This window comes from Phaethon lepturus, unplaced genomic scaffold (assembly GCF_000687285.1).
Source record: "Phaethon lepturus isolate BGI_N335 unplaced genomic scaffold, ASM68728v1 scaffold495, whole genome shotgun sequence".
Classification (NCBI taxonomy): domain Eukaryota; kingdom Metazoa; phylum Chordata; class Aves; order Phaethontiformes; family Phaethontidae; genus Phaethon; species Phaethon lepturus.
This window is the reverse complement of record NW_010538125.1, coordinates 4,788-18,475: the sequence shown is the minus strand read 5'-3', so window position 1 is coordinate 18,475 and position 13,688 is coordinate 4,788. Positions and strand designations below refer to the sequence as shown.

The 13,688-nt window shown below is 36.6% G+C and overlaps 1 protein-coding gene across 1 annotated transcript in view; it reads left to right on the top strand.

The window, feature by feature from the left end:
* Positions 1-12,659, top strand: part of PHIP (pleckstrin homology domain interacting protein) — a 52,220-nt gene extending 39,561 nt beyond the window's left edge. The window contains exons 17-26 of the mRNA XM_010286662.1: positions 990-1,110; positions 3,135-3,260; positions 5,126-5,198; positions 5,601-5,651; positions 5,947-6,096; positions 6,572-6,724; positions 8,839-9,002; positions 9,480-9,760; positions 10,028-10,189; positions 12,019-12,659. Of these exons, the coding sequence (XP_010284964.1) occupies positions 990-1,110; positions 3,135-3,260; positions 5,126-5,198; positions 5,601-5,651; positions 5,947-6,096; positions 6,572-6,724; positions 8,839-9,002; positions 9,480-9,760; positions 10,028-10,189; positions 12,019-12,659 (1,922 nt within the window). The remainder of the gene's footprint in view (positions 1-989; positions 1,111-3,134; positions 3,261-5,125; positions 5,199-5,600; positions 5,652-5,946; positions 6,097-6,571; positions 6,725-8,838; positions 9,003-9,479; positions 9,761-10,027; positions 10,190-12,018) is intronic.
* Positions 12,660-13,688: the final 1,029 nt, after the last annotated feature.

Sequence of the window (13,688 nt, the reverse complement as noted above, 5' to 3'; positions counted from 1 at the left end):
TTGTGAGGAAATTTAAATTTTAGTTGTTTTCACTGTATTGTCTAAGAGGTTTACATTTTGCATTATGTTGTGTGGTATACTGCTTATTTTGGGATTTAACTGTAGCATATGTGGTGCATAATGGTACAAAGTAGCAGTTGCTAGAACATTCATAAGAATAAGTAAACAGCTTTTAGAAGAAGAGCAGTTTGTTTAGCAACAACATATTTTCTGTTTTTAAAGACTTTAGAGAGAGACTTTAAAGGGCTTTTACGTTTTTGTATTACTGTATTTTCCCTTGAGGTGTAAAGTTAGCATGATGTGTCTAAGCACCTATGATGCTTCTAAGCACAGGAGGAAAAAACGAAGTTTGTGTAGGTGCACAGATTTAAATTACTCCGCAGTCTTCTAGCATTATGGTGGATTGGTTTTAGAAGGCTTCTTTGCTGTTAGGTAGGAGCAGGAGATTGTTTTTATTTTGAATGTGGATTTTCCCCATATCTTAATGAGAGTGAAAAAGTACTGTAACTTTTATGGTAAGAATTTAATGATTGTTTTGTTTGAAGATGGGAAAATGGCAATATAAAACCAAATGAAATGAGCCTGTGTTGTAAATAACAGTACTGAATCGCATGTCTTCATACATGTGTAACACAGACATTTAAATATATTTTTTGAATGGGTGTATTTTGCATGCACTTGCCATGTCTCTGAGGAGCATGGTGTTTCATGCACAAGAATGGGTAGTCACTGCAGTGATTGTGCTTAACAGCATACACCTCAGCAAACATTTTTATGTGTAAAAATACCACAATTTGTTCAGAGTATCTAGCATAGTTGTTATTTTGGGGAAAGCGCTATGTGTTTCAAACATGAAGAAATAGCATATCTTGGGGGGGGACTGGATCTTGAAATTGCTAAAGGACTTTTGTGGTATAACTTTGTTTGTGGTTTGTTTTCTTTTTTGTTCTTCCCCCTCCCCACACCCAATCCCTGTTCATTCTATCTAGATATTGCTTCTGCATTTGTGGCACCTGTGGATCTTCAAGCTTACCCAATGTATTGCACTGTTGTGGCATATCCCACAGACCTCAGTACCATAAAACAAAGACTGGAAAGCAGATTTTACAGGTTAGATCCAAGTCTTGGTTCCTGCTGTGAAATGCTGCCAACCATATTTTTGGTAGCTCTTTGTCTTGTAATGCCCAACTAGGAGATGGGTACAGGTGTGCACTTTCAGTTTCTCCCATCTCCTCTCCTTGGTCTAGATTTCCATTTTACAAAGCTTTAAAAAGGATTGAACATCTCTTCTCCAACATGTATTTTAGAATTATAAGGCATTCAGATTCCTCCTTATGCAAATGGATTGTTCCATGTGAGATTCAAATTGCAGAGCCAGGGACTAGTTCAGTAAAATGACTTTTAGTCAAAAAGATTAAGTTTCTGTTTCATAATTTTTTTAATCTGTTTTTTTTAATCAGAGAAATCTTAGAAATGTTTCAAGTGCTTTTGTCCTAATGTACTTTAAAAAATAAATAAATAAAATCTTAGCATCACTTAAGAAGCTACACAGAAAATAGCTTCTTAAATTGTTGGCCTTCAAATTCTAAATTGTTGGACAGCAACAAAAGTAAGTTTTAATGTTTTGATGTTTTCCTGAACTGTTTGCAATTGCTATATTTTTTTTTTTTTTTCAGTAAATATCTATGTAGGAGTATGCTTGTTTAAATTACTTCTGTTTCCTTTGGCTCTTGGGATAGTTCTGTTTGGAAAATCAATGTCCCTCTAATACTTTTTTTGAATAAACGTGGATAGCATTTGGGTTTGGGCCAAATTTTAAAGTTAATTTGTAGTACTTTATGCATACTAACTGAAGATTGAGTTCTAAATTAAAATAACTTTTTCATTTTCAAAAATATCACTGTTTTTATATTATAATGCAATAATGCACATTTATTGTTCCATGTTTATTGTGTGATCTAAGATAATCCAACTTTGCTTTCTATAATGTACTGCTTTGCAAATCCAAGGTGAGAAGGACTTTCTACTGTATTTTGTTTCTCTTGTCAAAAGAATAAACAGTTATTTTTGATAATTAGCATACCTTATTCAGTAAATCTGTTTTTAGTAGTTTGTAGTATTGCCAAGGCCTGGCTAGGTAATACACAACTGCCTTGTGTGAAAATTTGTTCTTTACCTTCTGCAAGAGGGACTGTTCAAACTGCTTGTGATTTTGGTAGCTTTTCGTGAGGCGTATGTACTTTCTCTCTCCTGATCCAGGAGTCTTAGCATGCTGTGTGTTTTTAAAAAATACAAAACAGAGAAATACAATCTTTGCCAGTCACTGCTGGCACTGTGTAGAACTAAATGCTGGACCCATAAACATGATTAAATTGCTTATGCTACACTAAACATGTTCAGTGGTCCCCTGCTTCACTCTACAAAACACTTGTGCAGCATTTCTTTTCATCGTGTTTTGGTAGTATGAAAATAGGAGATGTATGTATTTGTAACTGCCATGCTATCAAAGTTTTTATCTGAAATAGTATGTATTTCCCTTTTTTTACTGCATCTTTTTTTAGATTTTTTCCCTTTTTTTTACTGCATCTTTTTTTAGATTTTAAATTTTTTTCAGTTCTTTTTGCTCTTGTGCATCATTTTTCATAATGTTGTGGCTATTCTATAGTTAGGTCATTAAATCAGAGCTATGTGAGTAATTCTGAGCGTTGTCTATCTGTCAGAAAAAATGTATACTTTCAGTAATTTTTTATTAGTATTTCGTTAATCCTTAGCTGTGTTTTATGAGGTGATATAGGGTAGGTTATGTATATTATAAATGAATAATAAAAGCAAGTGTCACAGCTGAATTTTCCTAAGGATCATCAGCTGTATGTTCTTAAAGGCATTTGTATAAATTATTGCAGGTCATAAGACGAGAGCAGGAAGCCTGAGGAAGCTGCCCTTCTGCTGGTCACTTAGGGCAACGTATCAAAGTGTGTGTTCTCTGATTTAATGTAAAAAAAAAAAAAAAAAAAAAGATGAATGGGATAATACACTGGAAGAAGGTTGTAAGGCTTTTTCTCCTGTTTCATAGACCGTGCCAGAAATAAAGTCTGTTGTCTTTTCCCCACCCTCTTCCCTCATTCCATACACAGGCGCCTTTCTTCATTAATGTGGGAAGTCCGGTACATCGAACATAATACTCGCACATTTAATGAACCTGGAAGTCCTATTGTCAAATCTGCCAAATTTGTCACAGATCTTCTGCTACACTTCATAAAGTGAGTGGCTTAGTAGGTCTGTTGTTAATCCTATCTCTTGCCAAGGTATTTAAGCCTTTTTAGATCTGAATTTTAAAGTGAGATAGCTCTACCACTTGAATATGCCTGTGTCTGCTGTTGGGGCAGAAAAGAATAAAGCTTGTCTTGACGAAGAGTACCTAAGTTTACAAAACAAGGTGCAGTTTTATAATACATTGATTGGCATGGCATTTTATTTCAAGAGGCTTTCTGCTAGATGACAAAAACGGGTCTAAATATCTTCAAAGAGTGATAGATGCATTTACAGGTAAGAGTTCTAATTTCCAGTTTGAATATTGCCTATGTTAATACAATGGTGGGCATTTAGTTTTAAAGTTTTTACAATTTATAACGTGATTGAAAATGCTGTTTCATATGCAAAATAAAAATTGGAGGCTTTGTAGTCGACAGAAATACTAGTCTTTCAGAAGTTCTTTTTATTATTGTCTATAGAAAAACTTGGGTGAGAAATCTTGCAGATTTCTCAAATCAGTTGACACATCTGGAGACCTGAAGTTTGTAAAAGAGCTTACTATGTGTGTCTACTGTCTTGGTTTGCTTGCACACAGTGAATGCTGCTGTTCCAACCTTGTAGAAATGGCAAGATAATTCACTAGTCTAACAAAAATCACAGCACTTTCAGTGATGTAATTTCTCAGTGTTAAATTGAATCGTGTTCTTTTTTATTTGGTGTGGTCTTAAAAACATTAGAATTGCATGATGTATTTTGGAAATCTAGGACTTTGTCTTCATACATAGATCTTGTTGTTGTCTTCAGTGCCTGTGATTTCTGTTATTGGCTGGAGAGTGAAAAATACTTAACTGCTTCAGATGTTAGAATTTTTCATTAAATATACCTTTAGGAACAGATATGTATCTAAGAGGCTTCTCTATTACTAATTTTGTTCTTTAATATCTTTGTCCTACGTGGCTTTTTTCTGATTAATTAAGCAGGTCAGGGTTTTTCAAAGTGTCTGTTTTTAATTGGCTTAGCTAAATCAGTGCAACACAGAGTTATTCTTATTTAATAATGGCCTATAGCTTGTGTCTGTTAACATACACATTTAAGTGAACTAGCAATGCATATAAAGCCCAGCCTTTTTTTTTAGGGTTCTAAATACAGGGTAGAAGGCCTAGACTGTGAAATGCAAATCACGTGGTTCTAATGAGTGTGAAATATCTAAATGCCTCTGAGAATCTAAGGCTTAGTCTCTAAGCTACCCGAGTCTTTTAAAAAGAAGATGATGGGGGGGTGGGGTGGGGTGCGTGCTTGATTTTTTTTTTTTTTCCCCCTCCCCTTTCTTTCTTCCCCAGCTGTTCTAGTGATAATCACCATAGCCTGTATTATGGATTACGATTCCAGTATAGAGTTGCTGAGCGTTTACTGCTTTTTTTTCTGGTGGTTTGTATTGCTACATAGTAGAACACCTTTGGGCTTGCTTTTGTGTAGGATTTTGCTATGTTATGCAAGAATTGAAAATCAGTATTTGTTTTGTGGAGTTAATGATACAGGTTTATACAGGGCCCCAAAGTCCTTTATGTGGTATAGTAATAGATTTTTCTAATGCTATTAAATTCATGGTAAAGGCTTATGATTCGTAATGTTAAAACATTGACACTCTTAAGTGGTCTCTTATACAGAGTGCAGATAGTATTTTACAGCTTTTTGAGCAGATTAGCTTTTCTTATTACTGCAGTCCTCTTAGTATTCATACAGCACTAAACAATTTATTGATAGTTTTATTTGGGAATGGCTTCATAAACATTTTCCTTATCCTAGGCAAAATACAGTTGATCCATAGGTGAAGATGGAAAATAAATGTTAGTGTATATTTTTTTTTACACAGAGACCAGAGTTGCTATGACATCATTCCATTATACAATGCAATGAAGAAGAAAGTATTGTCTGACTCTGATGAGGTAAGTGGTTGTGTCTTAGACATTGGCATTGATAGACTGGAGAAAAGGGATCACTGTCTCTATCCTACTGGAGACAAAAGTACTGTTTTCAGTTGCTGTAAGGGAGTGGTGTGTACTTTTCCGTCAATTAAATGTTTCTTCTTGTCAGTTGGGAAACTGGGTAAAAATCCAGCCTCCTCTTCTCCTCTAGTACAGGGAGCTTTAATGGTTTATTTGAGAATTCAGATGGTGCTTAGAATTCTGAGAGGTTCTCAGAACTGATGGTCACATGAAATGCTTCCCAGATGAAGAGGGATAGAACTGTAAAGGCTCAAATTATAAGTGAAGTATAAAAGGGCTCACCTACTCATATACGCTTGTATTTTTTTAACCTTTTTATGCGACTCATTATCTTGCTCAAAGGAAGAAGAGAAAGATACAAATGTGCCAGGAACTTCCACTAGAAAAAGAAAGGTAAATATTTTTCTTCATGATTTATAGTGCTATACATAATTAGACATGCATTTGTAAACAAAGGAGTGTAAAACCAAAAAAGTTTTTATTATCGTGTAATCTCAGGTTTTGCAAAGTTTGGAACTTAGTGACATGTTGTTCTACTGAGTTCAATGTAAAAGCATTTCTGTCTGTGCTGTTGTGTGTTAGTGAGTTCGTTAATTAGAATTTGTATCCTGCAGGGTACCTTTTCCATTAGATTTTTGTAAAAACAGCTAGTTTATTTAATACATACCAGAAAATACTGTCATTTCAGGATCATCAGCCAAAGCGGCGGCTACGTAATAGAGCTCAGTCGTATGACATTCAATCATGGAAGAAGCAATGCCAGGAGCTGCTGAATCTCATTTTTCAGTGTGAAGACTCTGAACCATTTCGACAACCAGTGGATCTCCTTGAATATCCAGTGAGTATTTTAGAACAGGAAAGATGGTTATAATCCAGTTGTTAGGTGGTTTGTGGGTTTTGAGGTGTTTTTTCCAACTGTGACCATTCAGAGGTTCAGTTTTAGGCTGACTACCAAGTTTGAGCCGTTAAGCCACACAGAGTTTGTAGTCACGTTTTCACATCACAGTTACGTTCATGGCAGTTTGTCAGTAATATAACCATTAGGACACAAAATTTTGAGCTCTGTATTTCAGTAAATCTGTTTACAAAATTAATTAGATGTTGTATCAGTTAACTTCTCAATCCTGTTGAGTATGTCTGAGGAGTTACATTGTGCATGAGTAGAAAGGAACAAAACGTCTTTAGTAGTCTTCAATACCTACTTAAAGAGGACATTTGGTTTAAACAGGTTTATCAAATGTGTCCTAATGAAAATGATATGTTAAGACTTCGGAAAAAAAATTGTAATACATGGCTTTGCTATTTCTTAACAGGATTATAGAGATATTATTGACACTCCTATGGATTTTGCTACTGTTAGAGAAACGCTGGAAGCTGGCAACTATGAGTCACCGATGGAGTTATGTAAAGATGTGAGGCTCATTTTCAGCAATTCCAAGGCCTATACACCAAGTAAAAGATCAAGGGTAAGACTTTATTTTCTTTTTTTGTTGCTTGAAAGAATACTTCCATCTGAAAAATACAGGACAGAAAAACAGACAATGTAATTGATCACTTCAAAAACAAGTTTAATTATTTCTGATCTTTAAACATGAATATTTCTGAGAAGGTAGCATAGCTTTGTATTTTAAGGGGAAAGAACATACGCTGTTTAATGCCTAAAGTTCTGATGTTCTGCAAGTGTGTTTCAAAAGTAATTATTTGAAAGTGGATCTAAAGGGAGAACCACATTGAAGGAAAGTTCTGTAGAAACATGATTGTGGGTACAGTAGTGGAATTTAACTGATGTCTTTGGGGTAGAAACTGTATTTTCAAAACACAGACAAGAGCCCCAAACTGAAATACCCAGGTATAGAGTAGAGGATAATGACAATATATGCTGTTCATTGGTATGCAGTGAGATTGTAATGAAGCACTTAAGATTTCTGTGAAACAGAACTGTTTACATAAAGCATTAGTGTACAGAGCCATTCTTACTGAGCTGATACTGAAATGCCCTGCCAGTGGTAGAGTTAATAATTGAGTTGTAGGTGCAGTATCTGTTAGCAGTGGAAGTTATAAATGTACATTTACACACTTCAAGGCTTCTGTGTAGCTTTTCTTCTTCTAACATGCTTTAAGTGGTAGGCTAGAATTATTAATAGCTTTTATGTTTGGCTCTTGTAAATAGCAAGTTAATCATCAGGACTTTCCTGTCTTAAAGGCAGGGACAAATTCCTTAGTAGGTGTGTAGCAAGAAAGACTGATCAGCAATTGGTCTCTCTTCAGTCAGTAACAGACACCCCCACTCACTATTCGGGCTGTCTAAGATTCAGTCTCTTGTCTTTTGGTTGCATCAAGGGCAGGGCTTGTGGCAGGTCCGGATTCTTTTGTGGTTTTTCTTTCTTGATCTCCTCAAACCAAGAGGGGAGAATGCTTGACATTATCTTAGCTCCAGTGTGGTTTCACACATTGTTCTGACATTTGCGTATTATTTCATGTTTCTTCAAACGGACTGGTATAGTAGTAAACTTGTAGCTCTCTTAAATTTAGTTCTACTAAATTAGAAGTGGAAGGTTCTGATGTCAAGAATTCTAATATTCCAGAACCTGTGTACTTTCGGTGCATGCAACACAGTTGTTGAATGGTGATGTTGTTACTCTGACTTGTCATTCAGCGGTATTTTTAGTATCTTACTTTACATCAGTGATGCTTACTTGAAGGATACACCTAAACCAGTCAGCTTTTTTTTCTCCTTGGCAGATTAAACATACATTTTTATACAGTTTTTTACATACTTCTTCATGAAATCCTTCTTTGGATGCCCTCTCCAGTAATGCATTCAGAATCTGTGGCAGTTACTGTTTAGTCTGGCACTCAGTTTGTCTGGTGTGTCATTAGGTAGGCAACTGTTAGAATATTGTCTTGATTTTCATATTCTAAGAAGGTGCCCTGTCCTCTCATAAAGTATCTAGACAGTTCAGTTCTGTGTTTTTGTTTCCAGCAACTGTGCTCAAATAATTAGTTGTGACCTAAACTGAGTGGGATCGGGTGTCCCTGTAAATCAACCAAGGCTAGAGGGGGGGAAAAAAAAAAAGAGAAGAAAAATGTGCATCTACATAATTCTAATGCTTTTGTTGTGCCTGTTGCAGCCAATGCACTGGTAGTATCAATTCATCCATAAGAGGAATAGACTGATGTTCAAATATAGGATATAAGGATGCAACAGGAGAAAATTAGATTTCTTGACCCTAGGTATGATACAGTAGAATTCTGCTAAGGATCTCTCTTTGTGTTTTCTGCTGAAGCTAGAAAGGGGTGCATTCGGGACAGGCAGTTGGGAAGGGACAGTTGGAAAGGTGGCTTTTCTAATTTTTCCTTTTGTGGGTGATCATCAGTTGTAATACACTTTTCAAAACCATGAAAATAGTTAAAGCAAACCTACATGTGGATTACAGTAGATTTCTTAAGACAGACTGTAAATCTCCTTAAAACATCTCCATATTAATCAGTTTACTTTTCTAGCTATTGCGCAATGATAAATAAGTAAAATGATGCTTCAGAAAATTATAATACTTGTCTACTGGCTTTTCTTTTTTAGATCTACAGCATGAGTTTGCGCCTTTCTGCTTTCTTTGAAGAACACATAAGTTCTATTTTATCGGATTATAAATCTGCCCTACGCTTTCATAAAAGAAATACAATAAAGAAGCGACGGAAAAAAAGAAGTAGAAGCAGCTCAGTTTCCAGTAGTGTTGCATCCAGGTACATTAATTCCTTTACAGTATTCATGAAACGCTGTGCAAATTTGACATACCTAAACAGAAGAACTTAGTGTGTCTTTTTTCTTAATACTTGCTTTACTATTCCCTGTATTGCAGAATGATAGCTTTGGCATGCAAGTCCCTATGATGTGGAAGAGTTTTAAACTTTATTAGAGCTATCCTAGTGTAAGTGCTTAAAATTGAAATAACTGCTAAACGTATACAATAAAACAGCATTGTGAGGATAAGTGATGGCATCATGCTTTGTCGTAGAACTATAGCATGTACTGTGAAGATTCACTTTTCAGAGACTCACAACTACGTGAATTTCCACAGTAAATGACATATTTTTTTAACACATTTCATGCAGAGGTGGTTGTTTAACTCCTATGATCTCGGACACTATCATGTAATGTTATTTATTCCTGCAAAATAAAAAAGTGGTCATTGAGGATACAAATTGTTACTCTTTTTGCAGCCCTGAAAGGAAGAGGAGATTAATAAAACCTCAGCTGAAGGCAGAAGCTTCTGCCACCTCGTCATCTTCTGCACCTGCACGGTCAACAGTACTGAGACATGCTCCACCTCAGATGAATGGAAAAGCAGCTGAAACTGCTTCCCTTGTGCGGACTCGAAGCAATAGGGGGATAACAGATGTGGCTGTTACAGAGCAACCATCTACTTCTTCAGGAGCAAAGCCTTTAACAATAAAGCCTTTAATTACAAAGTCCAATACTACTGCAGGGTCAGGAAAGTCAGGCAAGTTGGTTTTTTGGTTGTCTTTTAAGCTGTGAATGTTTTTAAACATAAAACTTGCTTCTTGATTTGTCTCAGTTAAGACTGGTTCTGTTTTCAAGCTGCTGGGCCTTTGAAAGTTAAGCTATGTTATTTTATCCAGGAAGCTTTCTCACTTCTAGGTCACTGAATCAAATTGTTTGTTTGTAGTAGAACATTACTTTCTTTTTAGACAGATAAAATTCAATGTGGTATAAACTACTTAACTTAAATATTCTTTTTTTTTCCCAGTACTGGAAAATTCAACCAAACATTCCAAGAACCAGAATACTGTATCAATCCCTAGTCAGTCTGATTACAGTCATAATACTAGGAATAACTCCACAAGAGAAAATCCCGAGAAAGAGAAGCAAATCAAGCGCAAAGTAAAATCTTCCACTGTTAATCAACAAGGTATGGAATTTCTTTGGAACTTTACACCCCAGTTATTAAGGTAGTGGCTGTAGTATTGTACCTTAGTTGTGATAATTTGGGGGTGGGGAAATTAGTATGCATTATGATTTAGCAGAACAGAGGAAGTCTAATGGAACAACTCAGTCACAGTTTGTTTCCTTCTTGATAAATTAGTATAGTTTTGACTACTCGTAGCACCATTTCCATGGTGTGATAACTGTGTTGTCTAGACAATTTTCATACATAAATATGCCTATACATCCATTTGAATTATTATGGGGTCATGTTACAAGTTCGCAGATTCCAAAGCAGACTTCTGCAAGGTCATACTTTTAAACCCTGTGGGTTTTACCTAATAAAACTTCTATGGGTTATATTTGGGTCAGGAACACTGAGGGTGATGACACTCTCCACAAGCATAAAGATCAGAGCATCCCAGTTGCACCTGTGTTCTTTCATTTTTTTGCCCCAGAAAAATAGAACTATGCAGTGTTTACTGCTTCTGTTTAGTATATTTGTATGGATTGATTGGACCTAGTTTCATGTAATCTTCTGACTGAATTTGCTTGGTCTTCCAATGTCTGGATATCTTAAAACTCAAAGCTTCTGTGGAGATTGAAATGCGATCTCCTAGTCGTAAAAGCTTTCCTGTTTATGAAGGAGCTTTGAACTGTTATGAAGCTGCTATGAAGAATCTAGATCCACTAAGCATCTTTTCTCTGAAGATGGACAAACAGTAGTCTGTAAACTGGGCCCCACCTAATGAATCTGGTTACTCCTTGTAGTCATCCTCTCCCTGGAATCATCTGTTCTTTCTTACTCTTCCATGCTTCTGAAAAAGCAGCTTGTGGTCTGATAAGTTAAATAACTTGTCCATTCCTTGAAAACTCTCACAAAGGCCTCGGCTGTTACCACATTGCATGGCTAAATATGCACCCATTATACAACTGGATGTGTGGTCTTGTCAGAGATAGCTGAATGCTGTTCAACTGATCCTTCCTCTCCTGTACATCAGCTCGTATCACAGTGCAGGCCTGTGCTTTTAGTGCATGATGGGACACATTTGAACGTAGCAGGAGCTGTGTGTGGATGTTCCATCAGAGGACTGGATGCACTACCATGCTGGCTGGCTATGAGTCTGTTCCTGGTCATGTTTTAGGCAAGGGCTCTGGTATCAGAACATCTCCATAGGAGGTCCTGTGACATTCCCCACTGAGGAAGTAGGGTACCACCCACCTAAGGAAAAACTCATAGCCCTTAAAAGTCTCCAGGCAAATACCTTCTGCCATGTGTCTGTTAATGGCAGAAATCTGTGCAAATTGCATACTTTAACAAAAAAAGAAGTCTCCTGCATTTCTAACCTTTTCCTCGCTTACTGTTGAAGTAGCCCTGGTCTAAGGGACTGGCTACAAAGGATGCTACCTCAGGCTGAAAGAGACTTTTTCATTTCTCCAGAGATGACCTGCTGCGATCTGTTCCTGATCCTTGCAGCAACACTTCTTGAGCAGCTTTTTGCTGTTGTGGATACAAAATAGGAGGTTTTCTCCACTGGTGGTATATCAGCCAAAAAAAACACTTAAGCTGTTCCTTTTTTTTTTCTTCCCCCCTCCCTCCCCCTTCAAGCTACCTTGAACTAAACCGAACTAGAAGTTAGTCCTCGTTGCATACTGGCATGAAGCTCTTCGAGCTCTACTTTGGGTTTTTTAGATTTTGACAGATTGACAATCACTGTGAATGCATTCAGATAGTTCAGTAGAGTTTTATTAGAGCAATGTGAAGACAAATGTAAATGCAAATCTGTTATAAGTACTCTCATTTCTTTACAGCAGATTGCAAGAATAATGCCTTGGCATCAGGAAGCATTCAGGTAAATGGGCACGGAGGACAGCCTTCAAAGCCTCCAATTAAAAGAGGTCCCGGACGGAAACCGAAGGTGGAGACTAATAACAGTAGCTGTGAAGTGGTACACAAGAAAAGAGGCAGAAAACCAAAAAAGCTACAAATTATTGAGCAGCAAAAGGTTGCAGAACAGAATGCAGTCCAGACTGCAAGGGATATACCAGAAGAAGCCTCTGCTTCTACTGCATCCAATTCTCTTTCTGAAAATAATATGAAGGAAGACTTGTTACAAAAAAAAGGCCGTGGGGGTAGAAAGCCAAAAAGAAAGATAAAGACCCATCAGCCGGGCTCGGACGTTTTAGTTCCTGCGAATGTTAAAATGCAGACAAGAAGCAGGAGGAAAAAGATAGACGAGCCTATGGAGGAGGGGTCTGAAGAGCTTAAAGATTCTGAACCTCACATGAGAACTAGAAACCAGGGTAGGAGGACAGCCTTTTACAATGAAGATGACTCTGAGGAAGAGCAAAGGCAGCTATTGTTTGAAGACACCTCCCTAACTTTTGGAACATCTAGCAGAGGCAGAGTCCGAAAGTTGACTGAAAAAGCAAAAGCTAATTTAATTGGTTGGTAATTTTTACCAAGGGTTTTACTTCAGAATGGTATGAAGCAGGTACAGTTAAGGAACAGCAGAACAGACTTCTGCTTCCCTGCTGCTATTATGGGTTAGAAGAAAATGTTCTGATTTGGGGAGAAAAATTTAGCAAAAAAATAAACTGAAAGAACATTCTTTGAAAGAAATATATATTTTAAACTTTTGCTATTTATTGCCCTCCAGATAGGTTATGCATTTCAACAGTCATTTTATTCACAGTTGAGAATAATTGAAGCAATTTCTGACTGACGGAGTTGAGAACTACTCTGCTGGAGTAGTGCGTAGTATCGCTACACAATTAAAAAAAGGTGATAAAACTTGTAATGCCACAAACTGCAAGCAGAAGTCTATTTTTGACCAAGCAAGGTACACTTTGATTGTAAAGTCAAGTTGCCTAGGAAGGCAGGTTTCGGCAAAAAGTGGCAGTAAATTCACTTACATTTCTATTAAATACAAAAATACCAAACTTTGCTAATCTGAAAATGCTCAATTTCAGTTGTGATGGAACGTTAACTGCAAAAGAAGCCTAGCACAGGCTGTTGGTTTATCCAAGTTCTGCCAAACATAGCAAAAATGTAATCACAAATATATATATATATATCCACATTGGAAAAAGTTTGACTAATGTCTAATTTTTCAGACCTTGATTCTTGTATCAATCACTAAATCTCTGTTTATTGTGCCAAAGACTGAGAATCAGTGCAGTGGAAAGCCTTTTTTTCTTTTTGAGTGTCAGTACAGCATACCATTTGCAGTGATACAAGCTGTGTATTGTTTTAAATAGGAAGTTGTTAACATTGTTCTGAAATGTATCCTTTTTGGTACTTTTGGTAGAAAATAATGCACTGGTGGGGTCCTTTGACAGAGATCTTTTAGACAAAATGTATAATTGGTTAAAGGATTCAAGGAAACTACAGGACAGGTATAGAATTATGATGTTTACTTTCTGATCCAGATTGATTGTTGTTTCTACAACTTTAGACATGCTTAAGAGGCTAAAATGACCTA